The 25,420-nt window shown below is 34.2% G+C and overlaps 2 protein-coding genes across 2 annotated transcripts in view; one reads left to right on the top strand and one right to left on the bottom strand.

Moving 5' to 3' along the window:
* LOC125876254 (zinc transporter 5-like) overlaps positions 1-25,420 on the bottom strand; it is a 624,828-nt gene that overhangs the window by 300,988 nt on the left and 298,420 nt on the right. The window lies entirely within an intron of this gene.
* Positions 12,395-16,649, top strand: LOC125876231 (cellulose synthase-like protein G1). The gene is made up of 7 exons (XM_049557358.1): positions 12,395-13,043; positions 13,145-13,240; positions 13,344-13,478; positions 13,565-13,777; positions 13,866-13,965; positions 15,441-15,616; positions 15,700-16,649. Exons 1-7 carry the CDS (start codon positions 12,438-12,440, stop codon positions 16,519-16,521), a joined length of 2,148 nt encoding a protein of 715 aa, XP_049413315.1. The 5' UTR covers positions 12,395-12,437; the 3' UTR covers positions 16,522-16,649.

Raw genomic sequence — 25,420 nt, 5'->3', positions numbered from 1 at the left:
TTGTGGTCTACGAGTCCAACCTACAAACCGTAGGAAGTCCTACGAGCCGTAGGAAGTCCTACGAGCCGTAGGAAGGAAGTCATATGACTTGGTTTGAGTTTTGGAATTGACAAGTCTCTGATGTTTGACCTATGAATTGACAGGACGGATTGTAGAGTATTCTACGGGTAGTAGTAGGTTGCCATAGAACTGATCCAGTCTTAATGAAATTTTGGGCTTAAACTTGAGGTGTACGGAAGATGTTTACTTGGTGGCCCCCGCTTCTGCCTCTATCAGGCGGCGACATCCCCCACTCCAAAAATTGTAGGATGGTCGACGATCCGTATGAGTGATTCATGGAAATTGGCTGGACTTTGGGTTTCTATAATTGGTTCTACGGTTGACCAGTACGGTCCGTAGAATCTCTTACAAACCATAGGTCCAAACCGTAGACCTGTCTAATAGATTTTAATAAGAGTGTTTTGGTCTTTTCCTACCCAATTAACCTCTAAACAACGTTGGTTTGGTCCTATAACTACCCATATAACCATTTTTACTCTTACAACTAAGCCTAATTTCTCTTATTCACTAAATTCTTCCAAAACCCCCAAGTCTTCTTCTCCAATTTTCTCTCAAGAGCTCTAAAGTAAAAAAATAGGGTTTCATCAAGCTTCAAGGTTCTCTCCTACCATTGCTAGGGCTTTGATTACCCAAGATATGCGGGAGTTCACCAATGTATCCCTTTCATCCATTGGGTTCCAAAAAAAACTCAAACCCTTATTCAATTCCACCCAATTATCTAGGGTTTCAGGCTATTCTTCACGTGTCCTATTTATTATGATTCAATTGCTTATATTCAATCTTATTATGCATGATTTGATTTAATTACATGATTTTCAATTGATTTCATATAAACCTAGGCCTATGCCTATTTTATGAACTTGAATTATGATCATGCTTTTGAACTTGTGAACTATGATCATGAATTTGATAAATGATTTATGCATGCTTAATGAAAAAAAATGATTTATGACTAAAGGATGCTTTTAAGATAAAGTGTCAATGATTTATGAAAGGTTTCACATATGAAAGAAATCATGATTTAGATACTTAGAAAGAAAGTGTCTTATGAACAAGTTTATGAAATCATGATTTTGAAAGGATCTATTCTATTATGACTTATGATTGGATTGTTAGTCTTGATTGTGCCTTTCCAAGTATTTTGATATGATTATGATTATGTCTTTTCCGTTGAAATTTACTTAGCACCGAGAGGACTTTGAGATGGAGGCTCTCCCATTAGTAAAAGACGATTCTCTAGAAATAATCTCCTTGTCCCTTAACTAGGTGCATCCGTAGGATTGTCTTAAATGACCTAGTTAGTGGATCCACTTTAGAAAAGAATGATGAGATGAGGTTTTAACTTGAAAAGTAGATTCTTCTTTTCGATGTGAGGGTCATACCAAATTTCAAGTTATAAATCACATGGTCTTATTATCAGTTAATGGTAAATATTCAACAAATGAACTATATTTTCTTCAAGGGTTTACGAAATCTACTCAAAGGGTTTTAAGTATGCATTGACCTAGTATATGATTTATGATTTCTTTATAAAAGGTTTTATCACATTTTACTTGGTCTTGCATATCATGCTATCATGATTTAGTTTTCATGCATTTCTCCATACTTTGTACATTCACCATACTAATGCATACTTATTCCTATATAGTCTCAAATATAGGGTCCGACGCTCCTTCTCCCCTCGTGGTTAGCTTGGATTGCTCTACTAGCACATGTACTGGCGAGTCCTCGTGGTTCGAGGACAAGACCAATTATGCTCTTTTTTTATTGTATTTAATTTCAAACTTGTACGTGGTGTATGGGCTACGTCCCAACCACCCTTATGATGTTAGAAACATTAAGTCAGACACAATTAAGTTTTTCACACTTATGTTTAGATTCTTTTTATGATATGAGACTTAATTGCCTATTTTCTCTTTTGTTGTACTTATGTTACATCATTCTTATTTCAAGTGGATTGTTTAGGGATTTTCGAGTTTCTATTCACCATGTCACGTCTAGGGGTGTTTGAGTCTTTTTTCCATAACCCATAAAATTAAAGGTATTTGAGTCTTTTTTCCAACGCCATCAAGTTTGCCTCATTTCGAGTTTGGAGTACAAAGTTATGCCCGTTTTAGTGAAGTCCTGTCAGACAACAGACAAAGTTTCATGGACAGCTATACGACCGGTGAAGTTTTTCCCGGACCGTGGAGCCTACCTCCCTTTTAAGGCACCTCGTCAATTTTTTAAGCTGGGGTCGTTTTGGTCTTTCCCATATGCATTTGGTACTTATACTACGCCATTATAACCCTTATTCTTAGCCTAATCCATGATGTTTTACACCTAATTAAGGGCCTAAAAAGTGTTAATTGGTTCTTTTACGTTTATTAACACTTTAAATCATTAGATCAAGATTCCAAGAGGAGAAAAGTTGGGGTTCGAGCGTTATTCAAGTTTCATCGATTTCGCTAAGAACTTCGTCTTCCAGGTATTTAAGACTATCATAGTGTGAGACTAGTTCATCCTCACGCCCTATATCTATTTACAAATCAGTGAAAGAATAATATAGGGTTCTATCCTTATATTTGAGTATCCTTGAAATGAGTTTATATTATGTTATGAGTTCTTGAGTTGCTGATTATTGAATCCCTATTTCTAATTATTGAATTGTCGTAAATTGTGTATTCTGATTATTGAGTTGATTGTTCATGTCTATTTTTAGCATGAACCCTATTCTTGAGTATTCATTGAATTCTTATTGAGAATTTTTTTAACAAAATATGATTATTTAAATGGAATTTTTAAGAAAGTAAATATGAGTTTGAGAAAGAGAATAAGGGAACTAAGTATTTCCTAAATGTTTCATTTTTACATGAAGAAGAAGAATATACTTTTTTCCCAAAAAGATTGAGTACAGAGCAGTTGCCTCATAAAAAGACCCTTTTTGAGTAATTATCTCAACCCAGAATGTAGTTTTACATTAAGCAAAAAGAAACCTTGTTTTCTAAATGAGCAATGAGTTTCAGAGATATTTCAAAGCAGTTACTTCTTTGAGAGGATAGTTTGAGCAATTATCTCAAACTAGAGAAAGAGTATGTTTTAATACATTTGATCAATAGTATATATTATTGGAAATAGTATTGAGCATCCTGGGTGGTTTCTACCACACTTAGCACATGTAGAAGTCCAATTGGCCCCTTGTGCCATACTACCCTCAGACTGAGTAGGTCGAGCTCTGAAGTTCGACGAATTCTGATTCCTGAAATCACCTCTATTATTTGGTGCAGGTGCACTAGCTGATGACGGTGCAGGTCCAGTTGGCCTTTGGTGAAGAGATGGCCGGTTCACATTTCTAGCCTTCTACTATATGGACTTATCACCTGCTGTCTTAGCCTTCTTGTTATGGAACTCTTCCCTATCTTTCAGGTTGTCTTCATCAACTTGTTGCACATGGATCATGACCCTTGCTATGTCCATGTCCCCTATCAACATAGCAGTCTTGACCTCCTTACTTGACAAGCAAGACAACCTAGATACAAATAGACTCAACCTACTTCTCATATCTGTCACCATCTCTGGAGCATAACGTGACAATTGAGTGAAATTGAGTCTGTACTCATGCACACTGATGGACTCCTGCTTAGGAGTGAGAAATTTTCTTACCTTTGCCTCTCTCAAATCACGGGGAAAGAAACGCCCCATGAAGACACTTTCAAACACAATCCAGCTCAAATTGGAGCCCCTTGAGCCCTGCTCTTCTTCCATTGGTCGGACCAAATCCTAACCACACCCTTGAGCTGGTATGCAACTAACTCCACTCCCTCAACATCAACAACATGCATAAACTCAAAAACCTTTTGTAGCTCCTCCACAAAGTTTTCCGGATCCTCAATGACATTTGACCCTGTGAATTCTGAAGGATTCATTCTCAAGAACTCACAGATCCTGAATGTATCAGCCACATCCTGTTCAACAACTATTTTTTGACCATCTTGGTTGGCAACAACTTGACTCAACATCTGGATCGCATCCCGAAACTCAAGATTTGTGACCTCTCTTTGAGGGGTTTGCACTTTTAGTGCATAGGGTACCCCTTGATCTTGGGGATCAACATTTTTCCTAGCATGACGACCTCAAATAACTCTTCATGGAGGAATGATCTGGAAATATACGTGCAAACATGAATTAGAAGGAAACTTTTATAGAATTGAATTCTATCGCACGAAAAAGAGTAAAAAAGAAGTGAAATATGTCCTAAATGTTGTAGCCTCCTAATTATAGATGTGGCGCGCTTCACAGCGATAACCCAGACTCTACATACACAGCTTCATAGACACCCTAGGATTCTTGAACTCCGTGCTCTGATACCAAGTTTGTCACGCCCCGAGCCTATACCCTGGACGTGGCTGACACTCGAGAACTATTGTTGGCCCCAAGAAAACTCTTGGCATGGCTCATTACTCAACGGAAGACTTACTAAAAAATATAAGAACCTCAATTGTAAACTAAACTCATAAAGACATCATTAATGAAAATAGTTTAACTCAAAGCTAATTTGAAATACTCAAATAAACATTAGTAATCAACTCAATGTCTATAAAACATCACAAGGAAAATGGGAAAAAATACTCCTCAACTACTACTGTCTATGAAGCCTCTAAGTACAATGATGGAAGTCGAGACATTACCCACGACATCCTAACAAAACAAAATCCATAATGTGAAGCCCTCCGAAAAGCAAATAGGATCACCAAAGCTAGCTGAAATGCGATGGGATCAACGAAGCACCGATTGATGATCTTGAATACATGTATCTGCATCATTTCATGATGCAGACCAAATGGCGTCAGTACATTGAATGTACGAGCATGTAAGGGGAACACTAAACATGGAGATACATAGCTGAACTGATAGAAAGAGAACATACTCACCTCGACTCATCTCAACTCAACTCACTATGAATGCAACAATAAAAAATGCAAGATGTATAAAGCTTTTAAAACAGTAAATAATAACTCAATGTATATAAAAATACAATAATAAACTATTTACTTTTATTTGGGAGATTATCTAACCGACAACAATCGCTATGAGCTATGTGATGATACAATGTCTCGCCCACGCTGCCAAAACTGTCCTATACCTTACTGGAGTATAGAACATCCTCAACTAAGTGGATAAACTAAGCTATGCTTAAACGCGATAAGGAATCATATAAAAAGTATGACCCTTTTACCCATGTTGGCATACATAATTTATGAGGATTTTGAGTTGTCTGAACTCATCCCCATATCGGTGCTCAATACTACTCTCAATAATATATATAACTCATGTTCATATGTTTAAAAACATAACTCATCCTCAACTTGATATTATTACTCAAAAAGTTCTCTTAAAAGAGATAAAGCTCAAACACTCCTCATGAACTCGTTTAGAAATCAAGGTTCTCATATTGTTTTAAATGTAAAAGTATTTACATTTGGGAATATTTAGTTCCCTTATATTCATTTTGAAACATGAAACTCAACTTTCCTCATTTTCATACTCAAGTACTCAAGTCTTAAATCAAGTTTTAAAAGATTATAAAAGACTTCTCAAAATAAGTCAAAATAACTCCTTGAACTTTCCTCTTACCTTCACTTTAATTTAAAAATGTGAATTAAGAGATGTGACTAGGATATGCATGATCTCTCAAGGATTAAGATATCAAGAAGAGAACATAGGTACGATTCGAGGAAACACACCAGAAAGAAGGACGAAAAGGTAGGGGACCTGACGACCCTTGTGCACAAAGTGCTTGCGCCAACCCCAAAACTACTGACCAGTGTTTGGGGCGCACTGCTGGCGCGTCGCGCCAGGCCCCAAACTATTGGGCAGTAGTCCTGGCGCAGTGAGGGCGCACTGCCCTATGCCTCTGCCGAGAAATTTGACAAATTTTCTTACTCCAATTTATTGCCTAACTAATCTAGAATAGAATGATTTCCCTAAAACTCTTTTGGAATCATAAACCCAACACAATTACAACAAAATTCACACAAAACCCACTAAAAATAACACTTATTCGCAAGACCCTCTGTAGCGACCCTTTCGAAAGGATACTACCACATAAACAAGAAATCTAATTAAATACTTGCGACATTTAAAAATGATTAACTATGGCCATATTGATTATAATTTAGTAGAAGGATTAGGTTTATAAAGAAAAAAAAAGGTATAGTTAAGGATGTGCATCCTGCCCATTTAAACATTTATTTGATGTCAAATTGATATTGCACAGAATTTTAACTTATGGCGGACAAACCCTTCCAAAATAATCTAAGTAAAAAACTTCCGAGATTTTCATGCATATATTATCCTCACACTTAAAAATGATATAAAAAGAATATTAAGAACTTTCGAGTATCAAATTTAGTCGGTTCATGCTTCACACAAACATCCAAACCAATAGTAAATTTAGTATATTACAAGACTTGGGTTTAAACACCCCCAAAAAGAACAAAACATATAGTTACACTTATATTACAACCCATAGTGATATGATCAAATTAGCCTTCAAAGCTCATGTAAATGTACAACACATAGATCATGTACAAGTCCCAAGGTTTATACAAAATATAGATGCCTATATGCAAATGTGATCTTCCTTAAGGCTCTCAAAATCTCCATCTCCAATGGCCAACTTCATGCCCCCTCTCGATCATTCCCTACGATAGAAGCAACTATCACTAAGCATATAGCTTAGTGGTGTAAAAACTATAGGTTCTGTGCCCTCAGATTCACAAAGCTACCTTTCTCACGTCATAGGCAGCACAATTGAAACATAACAAATAAATCAAGTAAACAATATATAAAGAGTATCACGTTTGATATTTAGAGATCCAAATGTCAAGAACGCTCATAACATCATTTTCCAAGAGATTCAACTGTCGTCACACCAAGCACAAACATGTATCAAAAAAGGTCGACACCCTGTATCAAGAAGGGTCAAAGCCCAATAATCAAGAGAACCAAGAAGCATATTAAAAATGACTTTCTAGTTCGTACTTAAAATGGACAACTTCCATTCTTAAGACGGACTAAAAATCCAGGGTCAAGATGGTAAATGATCCGAATCAAGAGGCATGCCAATAGTGACAAAGTCATAGCCACAAGAAGGACAAGGTCCCAACAAGAGTACCAAGTGATCAAACAATCCGTACAAGTGGGTGATTTACACAAGCGTCTTTAATGTCTTAAAGGATACCAGCACGACAATGCAAAGTGACAAGGGGTAACTAAGGTACCAAGATAAACTTTCAGATATACTAGCAGGTAAAAGAGTACAAGTACACGTTTATACACAAACTTCAAGAGTTCAAATCGCAGACCAACCAACGTATCAAGGTCCTCAACTTGTTCACGAGTATATACAACCAAAGAGAAGGGCGTGTCTCAAATTTCAGCCAAAAGGACCTAGTTTTTCTCTTGTGATTTGAACAAAAAATGGTTAGATAATGTTCTAAGGTTCTTAGACTTCAGAGAAAACAAATTTCACTAGAGGAGGTGTCAAAATATAGTCTCAAGAGTGATGTTTATCACATGAACAACTGTCTCCAAAAGGTGGCTGCCCAAGAAAAAGGTTGGCTGCCCAAAATGCATACATATATACCTATATGTATAACCCTCACCTCCCTTTCAAGTTAAACATAATTCTAATTAGAATATTACGTAAATACCCCAATACAATCCCTTAAATGACTGTCTCAATTTATATTAAGCAAGTTTGCAAATATGACAAAATTTCAAGTTTTCAAAATGAGAATAAAACATATTGTAGTAATTAAGCAACGGTAAATCGACATGCAACTCTTGGTTAGTATTTCGGGGTGTTACACCCTCACCTCAAGAACTGAACAAAACTCCATTTTAAAAGAATGAAGCAAAAAACCTCAAGAACTTCATCAAGAATCTCAATACACACAATCTCCTGGAAGAATTCATAATGGAAACTCATGATTGGTATGAGGGTGAACAAACCCATCTGTATGAAAGCTTACATACCTCGTAATCCTCAAAGCTTGGAATAACTTCTTGAAATGTTCTTCTTTTTTTCCTCTTGAACTTCTCTAAGAAACCCTACGTTCTTTTGGAATGACTAAAACTAATTTCAATCAGTTTAGACCCCTAAAAGAGTGAAAAAATGTGTAGACCTAGTGAGGGTAAGGAAAAGACCATAATACTCCTCCTTAAAATGGATGAATTTCTTTAATTAGATAGGCTGCACTGAAACATGCATATCACACTCATCCAAACTCAAAATTCAGGAAGCTGAGCAGCATTGGAAAGAGGACTTAACGACCTTCGATTTGATATCTCATGGGCTACTTAAATCGTCCCGTACTGAAAGTTATGATCGTTTGAAGTTGACCAAAAACTTAAAACTAACCAAAGTTCAAGGTGGTTACAACAACACCTTTAATTAATCCAACATTTGTAGAAAATCTTATTCGTTCCACAATAATCTATTTTAAACTATAATTCAATTCTAAAAACTAAGAACAATGAATTTTAAGCTCTAAAAGCATGGGGCAATTTTCAAAAAAAAAAAATACTTTAAGGGGCAGTGTGAAATAGTAAAGTTGATTATTTTTTTTGGAACTTCAAAAAATCTTTTTCTTTTTAGGAAAGCTTCTAAAATGACATATTGTAGTATCTTAAAGGTTTATCATAAGATATGTCTAGAGGTTCTAGATTCTTTTTAGATAGTTAAAAAATAAAATTAACAAGATTGTTCTTGTATGTATCTAGAATAGCATCCAAAACCATCCTTACACAAATATAAATAAGGATGGACTTAGTCATTTATAATCAACCCAAAATCAATCCAACTCAAGAAGACTTTTTCCATAATCAAGTCAGTCATCCTCAAAGTCAAGTAGCTCAGTCACATGCAACAAGTACATAAATCACAATTAGCAATAAAGTTACGCATTTTGTTTTAGTTTGAGACCCTTACTCGTTTGTCCCTTAGCAGAATGGTTCTCTTTAGCTTGTAAGTGACTTTTTTTTATTAATAGTAATATTCACATTAGTTGCCGAAAAAAATAAAATCAAGTCACGCGTAAGCATCAAATGCATCAAGTCACAATAATCAATCTCGACATCATAACATTCGTCAGCAAAGACCTCGACATTATAAATCACCACATGTTGCATCACGGTGTTGACAATCAATGCATACAAGCAATATCACACCACACATAATAGACAACAATTCACACAATTCAACTCCACATTCATGCTTTCGAGTATTTCATCAATCAATCAATAAGGGTTACAATAAGACAATTCACATCATCACGTTCATCACATAGCCTTTTTAATCTCAACCTCCTTTTCATTCATTTAGATATAACAAGCGGACAATTTAAGTCCTTCACCTTATCCCCACTCCTAATACACAATCAATGAAGGAAGTACACAAATTCTACTAGAATACGAGGTTTAGGAAGACACTTTCCTTAAATCAATCAACAATCACTCCAAGAGTTGAGTCTTCCCCTTCCAAATCACTTCCAAAGCCACACAATCTGTAATAATCAACTATTTACAATCACTCATTGGAAACAACAATTCCCACATCAATTATGTAGAGAAATGGGTCAAACATAATATCAAAATGGAGGTTTGAATCCGGAAAAAAATACTTGAAAATATTACTCTAGGCTTTAAGACTCATTAGCGAAAATTATTTTGAAAAATTGGAATAAAATCACTTCAAAATCACCATTTTATTAATATCTTGGGTTCTTCAAGATAACCCCAAATTTCTCATTTCAAAAGCTTGATTTGAACACATAAATCCATAAATAACAATGGGTAATTGAAGATTTAGAGTTAAGAATCGTTACCTAAAAGATTTTCCTTGAAAATCTGGTTCAAATCGCCACACCAAAACTCCCAAAACTCAAAAATAGTGAAATGAGACTTAAAACCCAAAATGGTAGGCCAAAAACCTCTCTGATGTCGCAAAAGCGAACCCCACTAAAAACGCGGGCTCGCTTCTGCCACCAAACCTTCGCTTAAGCGAAGGTCGCTGAAATGATGGTTTCTTTGCAAATGCGAGACTCAACAGGGTTGACCCTTCACAAAAGCAACCCGAACCTCATTGAAGCTAGCCTTGCAAAAGTGAGCCATCTCTCGCAAAAGCAGAGCGCACCAGAATTCAGACATCAGAAAATTAGCTAACACTCTAAACCTCAAAAGGACTCTCAAAATTGTTTGGAACCCCGTGCACACAAACCACATATGCAAATCAATTATACTCGACGTTCTAGACTCAATGAAAGCGTCAAAACACAAATACGAGGTCTCCTTGATCCTACATTCATGAAAATCACAAGAAAATAACTAAACACCTAAAAAGACTAAAACAAGCTCGGGACCTCTCAATAATCAACCAAGACCTCTCCTAGGCCTAATGTCATCCTCCGAATCCAACGGAACTCCGAATGTTGACCAAAATCTACCCAAAGACTAAAATTCTACAATTTCACAACATCCTCAAAAAGACTTGGAATTAGAAACCAACAACTCTCGCAGATCAGATTCCACATTCCGAGACTGATGGAATCAATCAAATTTCATTTCGACATTCGAAACTTCAAAAGACATCGAAAATCACTTTCTTAACAACTTAGCCTTTCAAACTCACAAAATGACATGGTGTGACTGCTAAAAATAAATATGACAACATTTGGCCATAATTTTTAGGGATATGAGTCTGAAAAATACCTCAACTTTGGTCGAATTTGCTGTTGCGATACTAAACTTTCATGAAGACCTATTACCTCCCTAAACTATTTAATAGTGTATTTTTTACCCCCTGAACTATTTAATAGTGTATTTTAAAGGTATATATGCGCCCACGTAGACACATTACTATTTATAATTTTATATTATTTTTTATGTCCACATGGGCAAATATATATGTTTAAAATACGGTATTAAATAGTCTAGAGAGGTAATAGGTCCTCATGAAAGTTTAGTATCGCAATAACAAATTTGACCAAAGTTGAGGTATTTTTCAGACTCTTATCCCTAAAAATTATGGCCAAATGTTGTCATATTTATTTTTAGTAGTCACACCATGTCATTTTATCCTTCAAATATATTCTCAAGTCTCAGTGTGGCATAGAAGGAACTAGGACCTAGCGCAAATTTTGAATATCAAATAGTTTAAGGTCCGTTTAGTCCTAAAAAAATTTGGGAAAAACTTAAAAAGTGGTGTTAGGTCATATAACTTGATAAATATATTTATTACGTATTCCAAAATTTCAAATACTAGAAAAAAACTAGTGTTTAGGCCAAGTTCTAATGTTTGGAAAATTTTTAAAAATTCAAGTTTGGACATGAAATATTCAAGTTTTTAAAATTAAAATGTATATATTTGAAAATGCTGTAAAAATATTATAAAGCATAATAATTAACAATTCAAAATATTTTAAAGAAGTATGAAGAAATTACAATCAAAGATTAAAAAAATAAAAATTAAATCTAGAAATCCAAAAAATAACATTAAATTGAGATATATACATGGATTAATAGACTTAGGGATCGTTTGGTAGCTGGTTAGAATTATGCAAGTAATGTAAGGATTAGTTATTAGTGAATCTATATATTATTTTAGGTAGATATTAGTTATGTAGAGATTAATTATTCATGTGGTTATACATGTATTAATTATTTCATCTTGTATCATGTAAAAAATAATACATATATTTCTCATAACTTATATATGTATTAATTATGCGGGTTTTTAAATTATCAACCAAATGTCATATTAATTTTATATATGCATGATTCATTTCCTCTTTACCTACCAAACATTGTATAGTTTATAAAAAATATTAATAAATGAATAAAATAATTTTTATCCAACTACCAAACAACCCCTAAACTCATACTCCCTCTACTCCATTTTACATGACACCATTTTTTTATTATAGTTTGTCCCAAAAAGAATATCATTATTACTTTAATTAGAAATGTACAATTTAACATTAAAATTCTGTTTTTACTCTTAATTAAATAATTTACCATCACACAAAAAATTAAAAATTATTTTAAATCATAAATTTTATTTATTTATTTAAATATCATGTCAAATCAAACAATACCACATAAAAAATAAATAAGTATTTACTTGGCGAAAACATAAGTGATTGTAAATAGTAATGGTATTTTGTTATACATTAAGGATTCTTCCAATCAATTAAAACATATTAAGGACCAAAATAAAACATTATTCAATAAGGATCATTTTGGTCATTTTCTCTTACAACCAAAACTATTGAAGCAATATATAGGTGTGTTGAAAGAGTAAAAGAGTGGAGAGGGAGTAGTGAAGAGAAACCACCATGAAAAAAACCATGGAGCTCAACAAAAGCACTGTTCCACAACCTATCACCACCATATACCGACTCCACATGTTCATCCATTCTATAATCATGGTTGCATTAATATACTACCGTGTATCTAATTTGTTTAAATTCGAAAACATTCTGAGTTTACAAGCCCTTGCTTGGGTACTCATCACTTTTGGTGAATTTAGTTTCATTCTCAAGTGGTTCTTCGGACAAGGAACTCGTTGGCGCCCTGTTGAAAGAGATGTTTTCCCTGAAAACATAACTTGCAAAGATTCCGATCTACCACCAATTGACGTAATGGTATTCACTGCCAATCCTAAGAAAGAGCCAATTGTGGATGTCATGAACACTGTGATATCCGCAATGGCTCTTGATTATCCTACGGATAAATTGGCTGTGTATCTGGCTGATGATGGAGGATGTCCTTTGTCATTGTACGCCATGGAAGAAGCATGTGTGTTTGCAAAGCAGTGGCTACCTTTCTGTAGGAAGTATGGAATTAAAACCAGATGCCCTAAAGCGTTTTTTTCTCCTTTAGGAGATGATGAACGTGTTCTTAAGAATGATGATTTTGATGCTGAAATGAAAGAACTTAAAGTATGTTTTGTAATAGAAGTCAAGTATCTTATTCATTAATTAGCAATAGATACATTTTTTTGCTGATGAACTAACGGTAAAAAAAATAAAAAAATTTGCAGTTGAAATATGAAGAGTTCCAGCAGAATGTGGAACGTGCTGGTGAATCTGGAAAAATCAATGGTAACGTAGTGCCTGATAGAGCCTCGTTTATTAAGGTATATTCTGAACCATAAATGAAAATGCATTTTTCAGATAAAGATCTGTATATACTCTATTTTTTTTATTTTTGTCTTCGTTTCTGATGAAAGATTTTGGCAGGTAATAAACGACAGAAAAACGGAGAGCGAAAAGAGTGCCGATGATTTAACGAAAATGCCCTTGCTAGTTTATGTATCCCGTGAAAGAAGATTCAACCGTCTTCATCACTTCAAGGGTGGATCTGCAAATGCTCTTGTATGAATTAATTAAATATTTAAATTCGTGTGTCTCCTAGCTGTATAACACAATTTTCTAACATTATTAAAATTTTGTATTTGCAGCTTCGAGTTTCTGGAATAATGAGTAATGCCCCCTATATACTGGTGTTAGATTGTGATTTCTTCTGTCATGATCCAATATCAGCTAGGAAGGCAATGTGTTTTCATCTTGATCCAAAGCTATCATCTGATTTAGCTTATGTTCAGTTCCCTCAAGTCTTTTACAATGTCAGCAAGTCCGATATTTATGATGTCAAAATTAGACAGGCTTACAAGGTTTTTTCTTACTTAATTTAAATTTAATTTAGTACTGAAATTATTTTAAATTAAGGTTGATTATGCTAATTTACTTATTAATTTTTAGACAATATGGCATGGAATGGATGGTATCCAAGGCCCAGTGTTATCAGGAACTGGTTATTTTCTGAAGAGGAAGGCGTTATACACGAGTCCAGGAGTAAAGGGTATGTTAGAAATTTACTCTATCTGTGTTTGATAATAGTTGTCCATAATATTATTTTGGATGTCCAATAATATTTGTCTAAAATCAATGGATAATTTTATACTTAGTTCTTAATTTATCTTTATCATTAATTTTAATTATTTCTCTATTAGATTTTTCAAGATATTATATTTATTAGTATAAGAGTTTTTATAGTAAAATTACTCTTTTATTTATAGTTTCTTAAAAAGTGTGCAAATTTAATTTTGGATAAATGTTGTTTCAACAGAGGAAGTAGATTATTTCTTGGTATTCTAAATTGAACAAAGAAAAAATGGATCCGGCTCCCCTCCATTACCCCTTTCCTCCATTTCGTCAAATGCACGTCTAGATGAAAAACATGTGTCTTATTTAAAGTTTAAAGGTCAAGATTTTATTGTATTAACAAATGTTACAACCATAGTTAAGTCAACTAATTTTAGAAAACTATTTTCCAAATATGATAAGAATTACAATATATTCCATACAAAATTTGATATTTATTAATATCATTAGTTTCATCTTATATTTTTATGTTTAAATGTAAAAATATAAAGAACTTCTAATCATAATAATTAATAGCTTTTGAAAATCAGTTTTTGCTATTTCCGTATTTATTTTCCTCTCAGGATATAAATTACAAAGAAGAATTTTAATTACTCGGACACATTTGCAGTTTTTCTTTACACTCTTTTCTATTCTTTTTTCTTTTAATTTGTTGGGCAGATTCTAGTAAGAATTGAATTTTTTACCTGTGGGTGGGAAATGATATGACCAACATTATCGTGCTTTATCATATATTCCATACAAAATTTGATATTTATTAATATCATTAATTTCATCTTATATTTTTATATTCAAATGTAAAAATATAAGATGAAATTAATGATATTAATAAATATCAAATTGTAAAAATATAAGATGAAATTAATGATATTAATAAATATCAAATTTTGTTTGGAATATATTATAATTCTTTCTAAATTTAGGGAGTTGTCTTCTAAAATTAGTTGATATAACCATGGTTATAATATTTGTTAATATAATATAATCTTGACCTTTAAATTTTAAATAAGACACATGTTTCTCATCTAGACGTGCACTTGGCGAAATGGAGGAAAGAGGTAATAAAGGGAAGCCGAATCCAAAAAAAATCGGATATCTATATTTAGTACATTGAACAAGTAAAAGTAGAGTTTGTCTCCGTTCTTTTCATTTTTATTTGATTTTTTTTTTTGTAAAAATAGATCCGACTTTTTTACTAGTCCATTTTAAAAAATTTAGAGGAAACTATATTTTTCTTCCAAAATTACCCTTATGATTAAATAACCAATAGTCAAATTAAGATTTTCAGAACACATTAATTTAGTAAAACAAAAGAAATATTTGGTTAGTTATTTGTAATTTTTTTTTAAAAATTGTCAAAATGTTTATGGTTTTGTTGGGTGATGGTGACAGAGGAGTATCTTAGTTCACCGGAAAAGCATTTTGGGAGGAGTAAAAAGTTCCTTGCTTCACTAGAGGAGAAAAATGGTTATGTTAAGGCAGAGAAAGTCATATCAGAAGATATCGTAGAGGAAGCTAAGACCTTAGCTACTTGTGCATATGAGGATGGCACACATTGGGGTCAAGAGGCAAGTCATATTTATTTATTTATTTGTTTGTTGTTGTTTAAGAGTCTGTTTGGATTGACTGTGACTTAATATTTGTTACGCAGATTGGTTATTCATACGATTGTCATTTGGAGAGCACTTTTACTGGTTATCTATTACACTGCAAAGGGTGGACATCGACTTATTTGTATCCAGACAGGCCATCTTTCTTGGGTTGTGCCCCAGTTGATATGCAAGGTTTCTCCTCACAGCTCATAAAATGGGTTGCTGCACTTACACAAGCTGGTTTATCACATCTCAATCCCATCACTTATGGCTTGAGTAGCAGGATGAAAACTCTCCAATGCATGTGCTATGCCTATTTGATATATTTCACTCTTTATTCTTGGGGAATGGTTCTATATGCTAGTATTCCTTCTATTGGTCTTTTGTTTGGCTTCCAAGTCTATCCGGAGGTACATGATCCATGGTTTGCAGTGTATGTGATTGCTTTCATATCGACAATTTTGGAGAATATGTCGGAGTCAATTCCAGAAGGGGGATCATTTAAATCGTGGTGGATGGAATACAGGGCACTGATGATGATGGGAGTTAGTGCAATATGGTTAGGAGGATTGAAAGCTATATTAGACAAGATAATCGGAACAGAAGGAGAGAAATTGTATTTGTCAGACAAGGCAATTGACAAGGAAAAGCTCAAGAAATACGAGAAGGGGAAATTTGATTTCCAAGGAATAGGGATACTTGCTGTACCATTGATAGCATTTTCCCTGTTGAACCTGGTAGGCTTCATTGTTGGAGCTAATCATGTCTTTATTACTATGAACTACGCAGGTGTGCTTGGCCAACTCCTCGTATCATCCTTCTTCGTCTTTGTCGTGGTCACTGTTGTCATTGATGTCGTTTCTTTCTTAAAGGTTTCTTAAAACATTACTATTATTATTATTATTATTATGTAATTCTCTAGTATTTAGACAGACCTACTATGTTTATCTCTCTTCAATAATAAGGCCTTCCATCGAATTATTCAATGAAAGAAAATTCTCTCTTTTTTATTTTGTTTATTTTGCCTCCCCTTTTATTTGTTTAGATCATAATTTGATTCATCACTTTAAGTGAAAATCTGACATAACACAATTCACCTCCTTCTGCGTTTGTTGGTGTTTATACCACAAAATGGATTGTATAGAGGCTGGCTCAAACGAAGGATCACAAATTCTAATGACAAATGAGGCTGCAGAGCAGAAAATTAAAAACACACACATTGATATTAAAACATAAATTTCAAGAGGAATTCACATTGCTTGATCTCGAAAAGTTTGTAGTTTTGTGAAAACAGGGGCCATGTGATCAATGGAACATCTACTGCTAGAGATTCAAGTACAGAGTTCCAACCACAATGAGTTAAGAATCCACCAATTGCTCGATCTTTCAAGATTAATAGTTGTGGCGCCCCCAACCTTGAATGATAAACATCTTTTTATTCTTTTCCCCAATTATTTCTTTGAAACCATAGTCAGAACGATCTTTCTCGTCAACTTCATTTTTGTCCAAATGGTTGGGCAGTTGGCAGCTTTCAATGGACAGTTCAAGGTAAACAATGCAGTTTGAATTAGTTGCTCCATGGACTTTTGGAGCAGAATAAACCCATAGTGAACTCTGCCAAGAAGGGCTTTGCGATGATGCTTTCAATTCCCACAGGTAAGCCCACTTCACTTCCATTGCCATCGTCACTCCATTTGGAAAATTCCTGGAGCTCCGAAATTAACTACTTGTTCCTTAGGTTACTTTAAGTGTAACATTTTAATATTAATAAAAATGTTTCATATGTCCCAATTCCCATTACGTATCATCATATGTTCACTGAATCGGATGACACGCACCACGCATTTAAAAGCAAATGAAGACAAATTTTAATTAAAAAAGTATTAAAATTAAAAAGAAAATACAATAATTAAAAGAAAAGAGAAAAAAAAATCCCCCTCCCCCCCTACCCTTCTCTCTACCTCACCTTTTTTTTAATCTTTCTCCATCATCTTTAGATCATTTACTTGTTTCTTTATTTTTCTCTTCTAATACAAAAGATTTACAAGAGAAAAAAAGAAGAAGAAGAGAAAACAAGATTTAAATAGCACATACATGAACAGGTTTAGAAGAGAGAAAAAATGGAAGTCTGGAAAATATTTAGACTTAAAGGAAGATAAATTTTTACTCTAGTTGTAGTTTCGACGGGTCTTCCGGCCAAACTACTCCTCGACGCCGATTTTTTGGTAAAGACTGCCTCAACAATGGCTATTTTTGAATCATGGTTAGTGAAATAGAAACAGAAAAAAAGATGAAATTGAAAGACAATATAAACAATCTGATTTCACAGAATTTACTGTGCGTCCTTAAGAAATTTAATCTCCTCAAGTATCCGAGGTTGAAGATTAATTCCTTTCAAAATAAAACAGATTAACTATTAAAGAAGTAGCGATACCTCAAATTTCAACAATTTCAGTGAACTAAAAAATTAGCAACGAGAGCACACACATAGACTCAGTCGATCAACAAATTTATTTGTAAGAAAATGTATGCTTCTGAGAGAAAATTTTCAGTGTTTGAAAAATGAGAAAAATCTCTAAATTTATAGCCAACTGCAGCAAGTAAGAACAACAAGTGTGAACGCACATGTTTAGACAAGAGTGTGAATGCACTTATTTTGACAAGACATGTGAGAAATGACTTTTCCCTTCTTCTACAAATATGGGATAAATGACTTTTCATTTTCCCTCCAAATTGGTTTCTCCACATTTCTCATTCATTCTTATTTTTCATTCACACCCTGCTTAAACCCAATAATCCCCCACATGAACGGGGAATGAATATTGTTAAAACATATGTATGAAAAACTTGTGTGTCTCATAAGTAAGGATCAATTGCAACTGGATAAGTAGGTTTCCCATTGAACTTTCCATAGTGAACAAATATTGGACATACTCGGTCAATCAGTAGATTTGATATCTTTGAACCGTTGAGCTTTGGTGTATACCTAGACAAAATAAGTCATAGAATCAACCCTTGAATTGTTTTTGGTTCTCATTATTTTGTTCAGTTCAGCCATGAACACGTCTTGGTTTATAAGTTCTTAGAGAACTAGCCTTATCAGATTCTCCTTGAAGCGGCTTACACTTCACATTTACTTATGTGATTTCTAAATATGTTATCCTATAGATACCATAAATGATATACCTTGTATCAAACTTAGAAACCATTAAAAAGTCCTAATGCCTTTATCCTAGTTACTGAACATTGTCTCATCATAAGAATGGATAATAAAATAATTTTTGATAATGTTGAACCGTTATCTATGACTTTGTTTGATCTTCTTGAACCTAGATCTTGGGATCTCCAGTTTTCTAGGTAGCGTTACCGCCACGATGACTTGTCCTCCACCATAGTCCCATTCCCGTCAATGATCTCTCAACTCCCTCTCTAGTTATGCCTTTTGTTAGTGGATCTAACGCAGTATCATTTGACTTTACATAGTCAATTGTGATAATTCTACTAGAGAGTAGTTGTCTAACAAAGTTGTGTCTTCGTCGTATGTGACGAGACTTGTTGTTATACATAATGCTTCCACCCCTTCCAATTGCATCTTGACTATCACAATGTATGCAAATATGGGCCATTGGTTTGGGCCAAAATGAAATATCCTCTAAGAAATTTTGGAGCTATTCAACTTCTTCTTCTACCTTGTCTAAGGCTATGAATTCATACTCCATTGTAGAGCGAGCTATACATGTTTTTTTGGATGATTTCCAAGATAATGCTCCTCCACCAATAGTGAAAACATATCCACACATGGATTTAGTTTCAATTGACCAGTAATCCAATTTGCATCACTATATCCTTTTGTCACGACCCAAACCGTCGTGAGTGGCACCCACACTAACCCTCTAGGGGAGAACCATTAATACTAATCAACTAACCAAGAACTACGCAACTTAATAAAAAACTAAGGCATTTAAAGATACATAAGCATGTTTAAATGCTAAGGAAAAGAAATAGGGAGTTCCCATAAACTCCAAACAAAAGTCTAACAACCAAAACAATGCGGAATAACACCTAGAACCTGAAAGTCAATGTACCAAAACATCTAAAGTTCAACAAGTCTACGAAAATGGGTACAACCCAATTAAACATAAGAAATCCTAAGTACTAATTTAAGCTGAAATGTGGACATAGACGAAAAGAGAACTCATGGCAGCCCAAAATAACTGGTTCACCCTTGAATTCGAGTCGATCACTAATCTTCTAAGCTAGGTCTGTCAATAGCCACCTGAAGATGCCCTGTATTCAACAAAGAAAGAGAAAGTGCAGTATCAGTACAAAACCACAGTGCACTGGTAGGATCACGTGACTATCCCACTAAGTGCAACATACATAAGCCATTACAACAATATAATAACATGTATACACCGAACATATACAATATCAATATCATTTACGAACAACGTACAATTTCACAATTCTCAAGATATACAGTTATGTCAAGTCAATGGTCCTCTCACGGAACCCACACCCAAACTATTAGTGTACCAGTACGTGTACCCATTCCAAGTTAGCGTGTCGGATCGTGACACCCGTTCCAATATTTATGACGATACGTGGCAATCGATCCCAATTAGTGTGTCGGAACGCAACACCCGATCCATTCAACAAGCCATAATCACAAGCATATTCTCATAATCATACAATCAAGTCATGATTCATGGCATTCAATCATTCAACTATCCTCATTTACGATTTGTGTGATCAATAATGCAACATTCGCATACATACATGCATCATAATGAAGTAAGAACAAACATATATCACACAACATGAAATCACAACCATCACCTACCTCGAACAAAACTTGAATCCCCTAAGAAACTTGATTCTTCCCTTTCCGAATTCTTTTCGCTTGTTCTTGGTCTACAAACAATCAATATAACACGGAATCAATAAACAACGTCAAATTACCCAGATTAAAGTTAACACTATCAACCCTAGATCAAACCCATGATCCCATTGTCCAAATTCGGCTTTTCCCACCATAATTTCAAGATCAAAACCCTCCCCCATTGATAATTACCCACTAGTTTACATTCTACGGATCAAAAAATGGATTCGAGGAGTTAAAATCTTAACTTTAGCCTTAAAAATAGTTAAAAAATGGTCAAGAACTCGCTTGGGGTCGTCTCCTAGCTCTCAAAGTCGAAAGTGTAGAATAAAACGATTTTGAGGTTTATTTTTGACTTAAATCGCGTCTGTCCTGCTACAACGGTACTCACCCCGCCACAGCGGCACAAAATCTAGCCGTAGCAGCTTGTACGAAACTGAGAGCTAAACAAAGAATTTTCAAACCCCCATTTCACAACACACCTTCATCCCATGACACTCAGTAACTACCCTCTCACGTTAAAATTGATTTCGGGTTCCTTAACATCTTAGCTATGTACTCATGTAATCAAATTCATAATTAGATCTCTCATTTGTTATCATATATCCCTAGACCTCACTGACTTTGATTTCGTCTAAATTTGGAGTAGGTTGTAAAATTTCAAGTTACTACAAAAAAGTTTTTCGACTCAATTTTTTTTTCCTGTTGGCTTTTCTATAACGACGGAAATCGTTCGTTACACCTTAAAAAACCATTGGATATTTATTTACTACAAAGCATAGTTTTGAGTATCATCTAAGTAACCCAAAACTCTTTTCATTGTCAATCAATGATTTTGATTGGGATTACTCGTCTATAGACTTTGTTTACATATAGCGCATACTATGTATGGTCGTGTACAGTTCATGATGTACATCAAACTTCCCAATATTCTGACATAATCTAATTGAGACTGACTTTCACCTTTATTCTTAGCAAGATCAAGGTTTACATTAATTGGTGTCTTTGTCCTTTTAAAATTCAAGTAATTGAAGTTTTCAAGTTCCTTTATAATATGATGAGATTGAGAAAATGCTAGTCCGTGAAGAGTTTTATGAATCTTAATTCTCAATATCAAATCGACAACTCCTATATCTTCATATCAAACTTACGAACGACCATACGCTTAGTAGCTTTTACATTACCAATGTGCTGCTCATTATCAACATGTCATCTACATATAGGCATACAATGACCTCTTGACTTGGAATGTCCTTAATGTAAAAATATTTATCACATTCATTAATCTTAAATTCATTTGCAAACATGATTTGATCAAAATTTGCATGTCGTTGTTTCGGTGCTTGTTTTTAGTCCACAGAGTGACTTAACAAATTTGCACACTTTCTTTTCTTTACCAGAAACTGTGAAGCCCTCGGGATGTTCCATGCAAAAATTTTCCTCCAACTCTCCATTCAAGAATGTGGTTTTCACATCCATTTGATGTATTTCAAGACTATATACTGCAGCTAGGGAAATTAGCATCCGAATTGATGTAATCTTAGTCATTGGCGAGCATGTGTCAAAATAATCAAGACCTTATTTATGTCTAAAGCTTTTGACGATAAGTCTTGCTTTGTATTTGTCAATAGTTCCATCATCTTTCATTTTCCTTTTGAAAATCAATTTTGAACCAAAAGGTTTGTTTTCTGGAGGAAGATAAACCAACTCCCAAGTATGGTTGCTTGAGATTGAATCAATCTCACTATTGACAGCCTCTTTCCAAAAAGTTGAGTTCGTAGACAACATAGCTTCCTTGAATGTTTGGGGCTCATTTTCAAGAGGGAATGTTACAAAATCAAACCTAAATGAAGTAGATGTCCTTTGACGTTTACTATCCCTTTCTCTTCATTAGGTACATTCTCTTTTGGTTCTTCTCTATCTCTCCCCGAGCCTACACCCTGGACGTGACTGACACTCGAGAACCATTGTTGGCCCTAAGCAAATCCTTGGCCTGACTCAACTCTCAGCGGAAGACTTACTCAACAATAACATAACTTTTAAAAGTAAAATATAACTCAAATGTCTCAAAAGATAAACTCAGAAATGTTTAAAGAAACATTCAACTGGCCAAAAGAGGCAACTCAAGCCTCAACATGAACAACTGAAAATGAAAAGACTCATGAACTAGAGTCTAACTATCTATGAAGCCTCTAATACTATGAGGAAAGTCGGGACAAAACCCCCTATCATCCTAACAAACTGAAATAACTGAAGATAAATAAGGGATTCTCCGGAAGAAAAGAGTCTCACCAAACAATTCTGGAACTCAACTGGATCAACGAAGCGCTGGTTGATGATCCTGGTTACCTGTATCTGTATCATAAAAGATGCAGGCCAAATGACATCAGTACATGAAATATACGAGCATGCAAAGGAAAATCTAAAACATGACATAAGCTTGAACTGGAAATGAAGAAACAACTTACCTTGTCTCAACTCAACTCAACCTCAACTCATTTCAATATAAAAGTAATAAAAGTAATGCAATATAAAGAAAAGATTTTAAATCAGTAGATAACAACTCAATGTATTGGAAAATACAATATAACCCAGTTTGTATGTAAAAATACAAATGAACTCTGTTTGGGAGATTCTCTAATCGACAACTATCACTATGAGCTATGTGATGATACAACGTCTCGCCCACGCTGCCATAACTGTACTATACCTTGCCGGGGTGTAGAACTTCTCAACTAAGTGGATCTACTAGTATATGCTGAAAAGCAATAAGGAATCATCTAAAAAGTATGACTTTTTCTAGCCACGTTGGCTACATGGTTTATGGGGGCTGTGAGTTGTTAGAACTCTCCCCCATATCGATGCTCAACGCTACTCCCAAAAATATAACTTAGCTCATATGTTTTAAAGAAAACATTTACTCTTTCTCAACTTTGAGATTATTACTCAAAATATTTCTCTTAAAAGAGATAGTACTTAAAACTGCTCATGAACTCTTTTGGAAATCAGTGTTTCCTCTTATCTTAAATGTAAAAAAAAATTACTCTTGGGAATACTTAGTTCCCATATATCATTTCAAACAAAATGAACTCAATTCTACTCCTCCTCAAACTCAAATGCTTAAGTCTCAAAACAAGTTTAAAAAGGTTTACAAAAGACTCAAAGGAACTCTCAAGACTTGACTCTTAACTCTACTTGAATTTGAATTATGAATTCAAGGTTATGATTCATGTTATGAATGATTTCTATATTTTTAGATGTAGTTTAGAGTTATTAGAATCAGTAGGGAGTAAAGGTATAATTTGAAAGAACTTAAACAGAGCAAACGACTGATTTCTAGATTCAACCCGATGAATTTTTCTTCTTGTTTTCTGACCCTAACTCGCCTAGAATCGATTTCTTTCTCGGGTTTTCCTTAGATTCAATTACCCAATACAAGTACACAAGAATCTTCTAAAATAACTCTTAATTTCAAGAACTCATCAGGCCCATCCTTATTAAACAACGAAAGCAATACTTCAAGAACACTAATCAAGAACTCAGATCCTTCAACTTTTAGAATGAAATTGCATTAAAATAGCATAATTGGCGTGTGGGTGAACGAACTTAATACTATGAGAACTCACATACCTCTTAGGGATCAAACCCTTGGCGAAATTCCGCAACAAAACTTCAAGAAATTGACAAATGCATTGAATCTTTCCTTCTTTCTCCTCTTTTCTCTTTTTGAACTCTCTTCTAAAACCCTAAGCGTAAATTAGGATTGTAAAACTGACACAAATCAGATTTGGCCCCAAAATATTACTAAAAATCGTATTAATCTGATTGGGTAAGGAAAATACCAAAATACTCCTCATTGATTCGGATAACTTTCCTTAACTGGACATTCTAACTTCAAACGAGGATATCTCCCTCATCCAAACTAAAAAATTAGCAAACTTGGTGGCATTGGAAAGAGAATTTTAAGACCATTCATTTAATATCTTATGGGCCACCTAATTCATCTTGTATCGAAAGTTATGGTCGTTTGAAGTTGACCCAAACTTACAACTTAAGCATAACTTGAAAATTTTCAAATTTGGCTCTTTCCAAATAAGTTCTTTCTAAATTTAGCTCTTTCTAAGGCGGGATGTTTCATTCTCGAGGTCGTTTAGACCCTTCACTAGATAACTGAAGTCTGGTTTTATACATATATATATATGTTCAAAAAATTCAGCATTATTTGATTCCATTATCGTATTGTCATGACTATCTGGATGTTCGGACTTATGAACCAAAAAATTGGCATGCCTTACTATTTTTGGCATATCTAATAAATGCATAGTCCACAGTCTTAGGTTCTATGTTGAGTTTTCTACCTTTCTATTTATCAATAGGAATAACATGTGTCTTGCTATGAGGCACTCTATTGAGTATTTGATTTGCTGTAAGGATAGCTTCCCCCCCACAAGTTTTGTGGTAAAACTGAACTTATAAGTAAGGCATTCACCATTTACTTTAAAGTTCGATTTTTCCTTTCCACAATCCCATTCGATTGAGGAGAGTAAGGAGCAATAGTTTGATGGATGATTCCATTTTCTAAACATATTTCTACAAATGAAGATTCATATTCTCCACCTCTATTACTTCTGATCATTTTTATCTTTATATCCAAATGATTTTCAACTTCAGTTTTATATTGCCTAAATGTATCTATTGCTTCGTCCTTATCATTTTAGCATATGACAAATTAGTATCTAGTGCAATCGTCAATAAAAAATATGAAATACTTTTTTCCACCACGAGATGGTGTTGACTTCATGTCAAAAATGTCAGTTTGACATGACTCTGTTTCCGTCATACATTTCATTTTTACTCACTACAACTTTATCAAAAATAACTACACACTTAAATCCGTT

Source organism: Solanum stenotomum, chromosome 9 (assembly GCF_019186545.1).
Source record: "Solanum stenotomum isolate F172 chromosome 9, ASM1918654v1, whole genome shotgun sequence".
Classification (NCBI taxonomy): domain Eukaryota; kingdom Viridiplantae; phylum Streptophyta; class Magnoliopsida; order Solanales; family Solanaceae; genus Solanum; species Solanum stenotomum.
The sequence above is the reverse complement of the archived record's forward strand: the minus strand, read 5'-3'. Positions and strand labels throughout refer to the sequence as shown.